This window comes from Pseudochaenichthys georgianus, chromosome 16 (assembly GCF_902827115.2).
Source record: "Pseudochaenichthys georgianus chromosome 16, fPseGeo1.2, whole genome shotgun sequence".
Lineage (NCBI taxonomy): Eukaryota > Metazoa > Chordata > Actinopteri > Perciformes > Channichthyidae > Pseudochaenichthys > Pseudochaenichthys georgianus.
Window position 1 is genome coordinate 28,383,725 of NC_047518.2, and position 7,918 is coordinate 28,391,642.

Sequence of the window (7,918 nt, forward strand, 5' to 3'; positions counted from 1 at the left end):
GGGTTACCCAAGATGTCATTTAGTTTGTTTCTATGATGAATTTGTACCTGTCCTAGACGTGTAATTCATGAAAGGCTACTACCTATGTTTGTTTTTTTACCGATTCTCTAGAATATGCAGTGCTGTCTGTAATATAACATAGCAGCCTTTTTCAAAAATTAGAATGACGTGTTTTAATCTCAAGGACGCTTTCCTATTTAAATGAATGTTATGGAATGTCTTAGTATAACATTACAATTCAAATCTACTTATTTAAAAAGTACCAAATTGTTATATTAACATTGATTTATGTGGAAAGAGTATTGCATACTAGGAGCATTAACAAACAGGGAGAGAGTCAGTCTTTAGTCTCAACTAGGGAATATTCAGGCCTAGTTGAGTGCAACAAAAATAAACTGTTACTCTAGTCTCCTGTTGTATCCTCCTGTCTGCTTTTGCCAGGATTCTATTGTCTGCGACCGGCCAATTCCTGATAAAGTTTAGAGATTGCATATCCTTTGACAGTACAACTTCTACCCCGCCCCGCGCACACAGCCACTCCCCATACTCCAGTGACATCCCACAGTCCTGGCACCAAACTTTCCTCTCCATCTCTTCTTCACCTCGACTAAAACTGGACGCATCATCTCACGCTCCGGGAATGGGATCTTTACTGGGTTCAAAGAAAAACTTCGACTTCTTTCGAGTTTACGCTTTGCAGAGGCTACTTTTCAAACTGCAGGGATAGTTGATATAGTTGTCACTGCTGGTGCAGGGTGATGAGCAACAGGAAACAGTGACTTCCAAGACGAACCAGAGGTTGTCAGGGAGTTTCGGACGGTTTAAAAAGTTAAACAACACGAGGTGTGTCGTCTGAGTTTGAAGTAAAATTACCTTCAAACGAAGAGTGCGTAAAGTTGGAGCTGTGGCGCACGGTTGTTTAAGTCGGGTAGTGAATGCGGGAACGTGTAGAAAACCTCTGGGTTAAGTTTTAAATCTGTGAGAAGTGACAAAACCTTGACACCATGGCAAAATGGTTTAGAGATTTCCCTATCAACTTGAAGAACGGAAATGAAAGGGTTCGCTCGGCCTCTGAATCTGGTCCACAAACACGACTCAAACCTTCGTTTTCTCGTGACAGCCTGAAAGGAAATCAGCGCAAAGATGGAGGAGTGGGGGGTTTATTGGCAGGTAGAAATAGAAAAAATTCTACAATAGACTTGGGTCGTAATAACGCTGGTTTTAGTGGGGCTGTATGGGATAGCCTCACACAAGGAAAAGGTCGCAAAAACTCCAAGGTTGAGAGTGGGGCACCAGATGAGAACCGCCAGGTCAGGACTTCTAGTTTGGCACACGCGTATATTAGCAGGATGATCAAAGTTGACAAACAAGACAAAACACCGAAACTCAATGGAATAAGTGAACAGAAGCAGCCCGAAGAAGAAAGGGGAAGGTCTGACATTAAAACAACTGTAAGTATGTGTTCAAGTTTTGGATTTTCACATGTTTATTGTTTAATAATCAGTTAAAGCTGCATGCAGATTTAAAGTATATATATACTGTACGTTGCTTAAAACTGATTCACATTGTTGGCTTTCCTTTGTGTTTTCCCTCCCCACCTCAGTTCATAACCCTGTATTCAGTTTCCACTGCTCTCAAAAGAATACAATGCAGTTTCACTACATTGTGTCAGATCAAGCAGGCAAACACAATGTGATGACCTCTTTGCCCTCCTTCTGGGTGTCTTTCTATTACTTGTAATTTCAAGTCATTGACACCACACACACACACACACACACACACACACACACACACACACACACACACACACACACACACACACACACACACACACACACACACACACACACACACACACACACACACACACACACACACACACACACACACACACACACACACACACACACACACACACACCAGATCCCTTTTCTGCTCTGTTGTCTCCCAGTAAATGTAACATCTGAATACATAGCCACATCAGCATGTTTTCTTTCCTGACATGTCTTTTCTTTCTTACAGCTGATCATCCTGGAGGACTATGCAGATCCTTTTGATGCAGAGAAAACCAAGGAGCAGAGGGAGGCCGAGAGAGCAGGAGTGAATGATGGGTACATGGAGCCCTATGACGCCCAGGTCATCATCACAGGTGGGTTTAGACTTGTGATCCATCTCCAGCCATTACAGGTACATTGACGAAGGGCCAAATCTGGACCACAGTTTGTCTAGAGAAAACAAAACCAAATGTATTTAACACTGTATTTAATATTAGATAAACTATGTATATTATACGCAGTTCAAGGTTAGCATAGATTATCTGCACTCACACATTCTTGCTAAAAGGCCATTTTAAAAAGGGACTTTTAGAGACCCTCAGTGTCTCTACTGACTTCCCTCCCCCCCCCCCCCCCCGCTGGCGGTTACCGTAGGAACAGTGTTGTGCAGGGACAATGGGTGCAGCTTCCTCTTCCAGCTTCCTGTCTCCTGCCTCTGTTTCCTTTGCCCCATTCTCTTGATAGGAAGTTGGCCCCAGTGCCCCCACATAGAAACACACACACACAAAATGCTTTATGGTCCCTTACGTGTGAAAATAATTGAAAGCCCCTCCTCACCCTTCCCAAAACCTACAGGTCCCCCCTGGTCTCGCCCAATCACTTCCCAGCAGCCAGGAAGTGGCCTGGTCAGCCAGCCAATCAGCAGCTGTGTTGACCTTTTCTTCCTGTAGCTCCATTGTTTGATCACACAATAGTGCAGACACACAGGCTACCTGTCAGACAGTAAAGAAATGCAAGTGAAAATCCCCTCAAATGTAATGACATGTCAAAACAAACTTAATTTAGAAAGAAAAACCCACTCAACAAGCTGACGGGGTTAAAAAAAGTTGTGAAACTCATATTGTATTTTTTCATTGTGAAATTCACCTATATATCAGTGTATTAGGTTAATCAAATCAAAGCTAATACAGTATATTGTAATACATCAGCTCAGAAATGTATTATACATTACTGACAGTCATAATGATTAACTGTAACTTATACTGTTTTTCCTTTAGTATGTCATCTTGTACGTGGCAGGTATTTCATCATAATATGTAATTGCATTTGTTTGATGAGAAACTGATACTGAAGGCAAAACTACTTGCAGCAAGAAGATGATCTACAAAGACACACACACACACACACAAATTCAGCTTCTTTCTGGTACATGAATATTTTATGAAGGTATCAAAACATTAAGAGCCAACTCGGGATCAAAACATGACACATTTTAAGATAAACATTTTGAAACTGTCTTTTAGGAAATACAATGCTTTGTCTACCATTACATTTGTGAGAATCCTTTCCATCCCAATAACTAACCTCATGACAATTGTGTTGCAGAGGTTCGCAGACGCGGCTCCAAAGACCTCCTGAAAGTGTGTGTTCTGCTGGATCGAGGGAAGGGAGAGGAGGGAAAGCCCTCGCTGCCAAACAACTACGACACACCGTATGAGGGCGGGCTGGAGAGCGACGGTGGGGGAGTGTGGATCCCTGTCACTCGGCCAGAGTCTGACGTCCGCCCCGCTGGAGAGTACGAACTGCCCTGGGAGTGGAGAAAGGAGGACATTGTTAGAGCACTGTCAGGTAGAGAAAGGGAGAGGGGGATGATGGGAAGGGTGGGGGTTTAGGGTGTGGAGGAAGGATGCCATGAGTTTTATTTGTACAGTAATGCCACAATATTTTTGTGTTTGCTTTAGAGACGAAACAAAACAATCCTGCTGAATCAATTTCCAGAGATGTGTTTACTTTGGTATCTCTAGCATGCTTTAACAGAACTTTATTTTGAAAGGTTGATATTGTGTTTCCTTCAGCTCAGTTCGAGGCGGTGGACTGTTCTCCCACTAAAGAGGACGGTTCCCTCTCCGGCCGCCAGCAGCAACAAACCCTGAGGCAGAAGAACTGGAACCATAAAATACTCGTACCATCTTCTTCTTCATCCTCCTCCTCTTCTCCCTCCTTTCCCTCCTCTCCTATTCTCAAACTCTCCCCCCACACGCCCCCATCTCCCTCTTTCCCCAACCTCAAAATCTCACCCCTCTCCCCCTCTTCTAGTCTTAACAAACCTTCTCCTCCGTCCCCCACCTCCCCCACTGCCCCACTGGATGGGGAGGCAGCCAAAGTGGACCCCAACCTGCCCCTGGAGAAGCAGAGGTAAGGAGGGAGAAGAGAGGACTTACTTATTCATAGGAAAGACGAGGAAAAAGTTGAATATGATGCTCATATAAATAAGTAGCAGGAAAAATAAGAACACTTTTGGATTGAAATAGGCAACATTATGATCAATTAAACCTAGTTACGCTCATCATTCATTACACCATGCTGACATTACAGTATGTCGAATAAGATCAAAGGTGGAGAAGTACTTAGAACTTGTACTTGAGTAAAAGTAGAAGTACCAGAGTGTAGGAATATTCTGTTACAAGTAAAAGTCTTGCATTTAAAATGTATTTAAAGTACCAAAAGTAAAAGTACTCATTATGCAGATTGGCCCAGTTAAGAATAATATACATAATATGTTTTGATTATAATTATTGATACATTAAAGTGTTATCAAAGCTGGTCAAATGTACTCCAGGTGTAACTAAAGTCTGATTTAAGCGTTGATTATATTTCCCATCATTAATCCAAATCTGCAAATTAACTAAGGATTAGTGGATTGAAACAATTAAATAAATGAGATGACTGTGAGGATCATTTAACATTATACTGTTTATCTTAATAACTGAAGAGTATATAGCACTTTCTGTCCCTTGTTGTTCTGCTGCTACATGTTTGAACAGTAAACAATACATTTGCTTTTCTTCTCTTTCATGACTTTTACTATCTATGTTTGTAATAAACTCTGGACTGTTGAGGAACAGCGCCCTCCACAGTTTTGGCTGCACAAAAGTTATCTTGCTTGAGTATTAAAGCAGTCGAGCAGATTCCCTTCGATCTCTTATCTGGTGCTTCACAATGTCAAACTAAACAGAGGCTGCCAGTCCTCTTGGCCAGGGTAGATATTATACACTTAACACATTTTCTTTAAGTGAAATTTGGCATTTAACATTGAGGGCATACGCCAGCATCAGCCCTTGAGCACACACACATAGGGTGAGGAGATTCTGCAGGCAGGTGCATTAAGGAGAAAGCTTGAATAGACAGACTCATTTTAACTGTAAACCTTTCTCGTGGGCTTTCTTCCAGATGGGACATGTGAGGAACATGCTCAGAGCATGTGTGCATTTGTCCCTCTTATGTTGTGGCTGAATGTCAGTGTGTTTTTCCTCCGAGCTTCAAGGCCACATACCGTGTGTTTATATATGGCTCTAGCCTGTGGCCACTGTCAGCACCACCTTGTGTCCTAATAGGCCTCTCTTGACACTGCACAACCACACACATTATGTTCCTTCCTCTTATTTATCTCTTTGCCCCTCAAGTTCACCTCTGACATTGTTAATTCATTCAGTTCACCATATATGTCGCTGTGATTTAAGGCGACTGTAAATCTCCATTGGTGTCTGTGTGTTTCGTTCCTCCCGGCATTCAGTTACTCTTTTTTTTCTGTCTCTCACCATCACCACCTATCATTATCTTGACATCTGACTTATCTCCATATGTCTCCTCGCTATATGTCAATGATCTGTTTTTTTTTTCACTCTCTCTCTCTCCTCCCCCTCCCCCTCCTTCCCTCGGCCCTCCAAGCTGGTACCATGGCAGTGTGAGTCGGCAACAGGCTGAGGCTCAGCTGCAGCGCTGCAGGGAAGCCAGCTTCCTGGTGAGGGACAGCGAATCAGGAACCAGCAAATACTCCATCGCTCTGAAGTGAGTTAACTGATTTGTGTTTGTTGAACACAGTACAGCATGTACATATCTTTTTATAAACTATGCACTTTAATTTTGCTGCATCGAAATCTCTTTTTGGCTGAATATGTTTTTCTGATTTTAGTATTTTCTTCTCTAATGCCACATCTTTCAATGTTGTTATACATGGGTATAGCTAATTTATTTATGTATTTACTCATCAAAATATGTTTGTAGGTCTTGGTGCCCACTGCCTCAACCACTGATTGAGCCTGTGTTTGGTTATTTTTAAGAAATGCCCAAGGTGTTACTCCCTTTGCAGTGGCCACCTCTAAGGCGTTAATGCATGAGAATGTGTGGCATTTGTAGATTAGACACTACCAATACGCGTGCCAAGAACAGGTTCTCTAGGATAAAAGCTGAAATCCTGTGGAGTAATTCTGTGTATGTGCGCAAGTGTGCATGTGCCTGATTGCACATTAGTTGTACGGTGCTCATTCATTTGAGAGTTCACATCATTAACCCCATTTACACATCTATGAACTCAAAAATGAAAATCAACAGCCTCACCTGAGAACAGCCAATACGAAGAACCTTTTTTTCAGATTGTGTTTGGGGTTTTCAGCATCTTATAACCCTCTATTTCTGCTCTATTTTTTGCAAGCCCGTCTCATCTGACGATACCTCTTTATTCTTCTTTTCTTGTTCCATTAGGACCAGTCAGAGTTGTGTGCACATCATCGTGGCCCAGACGAAGAGTGCCAAGGGTTTGGGCTTCACACTGGATCAGAGCAGCTGTGTCTTCTCTAGCATCCCTGAGCTGGTCCACCGCTACTGCACACACAGACTGCCTTTCACTGGAGTAGAGCACATGACCCTGCAGCATCCCGTACCCCGGCCACACTGAACATGCGTCAAGGAAAAGCAAACACACTGGGATATGAGTACACATGCACAGACAAAAGCAGAGATATATACACAGACTCAGACATGAGTTCACACACTCAAAGATATGCTGCTTTGGATCGTACTACCTTAATATGTTTATATGTTTGTATCTCCTCCATTTGCTACTTAGTAGTCACAGTTATATATTACAATGATCATTGATCACATTGTCTAAGTGGCAATTGTTTCCTGCCTAAAAGCCCCATTGAATGACTTTATAGTTAGAGGAAAACCAGCCCTTCTACTGCGTAGTGTATTTTTCTTGTCAAAACTAAGTATCCGGAAAACATTGATTTCTATCTTTACCTGGACAAATGCACTCACTGTAACCATTCAGAGGTTCGTAAGCTGTCCTTTCACAGAGATGATGACATTGATTAGTATATTCATTCATCCATCTGACATGTCAATCAGCCTATTGATCTGTACTGAAAATCAGGATCATTTACCAGCCACTCTGTCTGTCAAGAGACTGAGATACATTGATTAGGCGTTTAGAACTAGTGAAGTGGGAGGGTCTTATATCATTACAGTACCCAGTCAGCAAAATGGTTTGTTTATGTAAAATCAATTGCTGACTATATTGTTCATTTACGTGCCTTCACTGTAATCTAAATGAGGTTGTGATCAAAAGCTACCTTATTGTGAATGAATTTAAAATGTTGCCATAAAATATCTATGCATAAATGGTGTATGTGTGAAGTGACTGTTGGAGATTTATTTTTTACATGGACCACACAATGATGTGGGCTGTATTTTATTGTGGTAAGACTTTTATGCAGAAATAAAATACAACTGATATTAACTGTGGACTAAGAGTGTTATTATTAGACATGCCGGCAGCAAAAGCCAAAGCAGGGTTCAAGAAAAATAAGCGCAGACACGGAGATGAGAAGTGAATCTGTGTGCTTTTCTCTTGTAGCTGTAAAACCATTGACCTGAGCGTGAAATCAATTACAGTTACACGCATGCAAGCTCATGCATGCGCTCACACTCACCTCACCAACAAAGACCTACTGCCGTGAGCAAACACATAATCTACAAGTTCAAAATGCACACATGAATAGTGTTCACACAAATAGCATTTACCCACATAACCGGTAAGGTGGTGTATTTAAATCCTCTCGCCAACACACACACACACACAC

At 42.0% G+C, this 7,918-nt stretch overlaps 1 protein-coding gene and 1 long non-coding RNA gene across 2 annotated transcripts; one reads left to right on the plus strand and one right to left on the minus strand.

The window, feature by feature from the left end:
- Nucleotides 1-568: 568 nt before the first annotated feature.
- On the plus strand, nucleotides 569-7,575 carry she (Src homology 2 domain containing E). Its single transcript, XM_034102732.2, has 6 exons — nucleotides 569-1,451; nucleotides 2,023-2,149; nucleotides 3,381-3,623; nucleotides 3,851-4,190; nucleotides 5,724-5,843; nucleotides 6,537-7,575. Exons 1-6 carry the CDS (start codon nucleotides 1,005-1,007, stop codon nucleotides 6,727-6,729), a joined length of 1,470 nt encoding a protein of 489 aa, XP_033958623.1. The 5' UTR covers nucleotides 569-1,004; the 3' UTR covers nucleotides 6,730-7,575.
- LOC117461056 (uncharacterized) lies at nucleotides 2,137-3,442 on the minus strand. The gene is made up of 3 exons (XR_004553666.2): nucleotides 3,360-3,442; nucleotides 2,425-2,767; nucleotides 2,137-2,225 (listed from the first exon to the last, which is right to left on the minus strand). It is a non-coding gene; the product is annotated as an uncharacterized lncRNA (long non-coding RNA).
- Nucleotides 7,576-7,918: the final 343 nt, after the last annotated feature.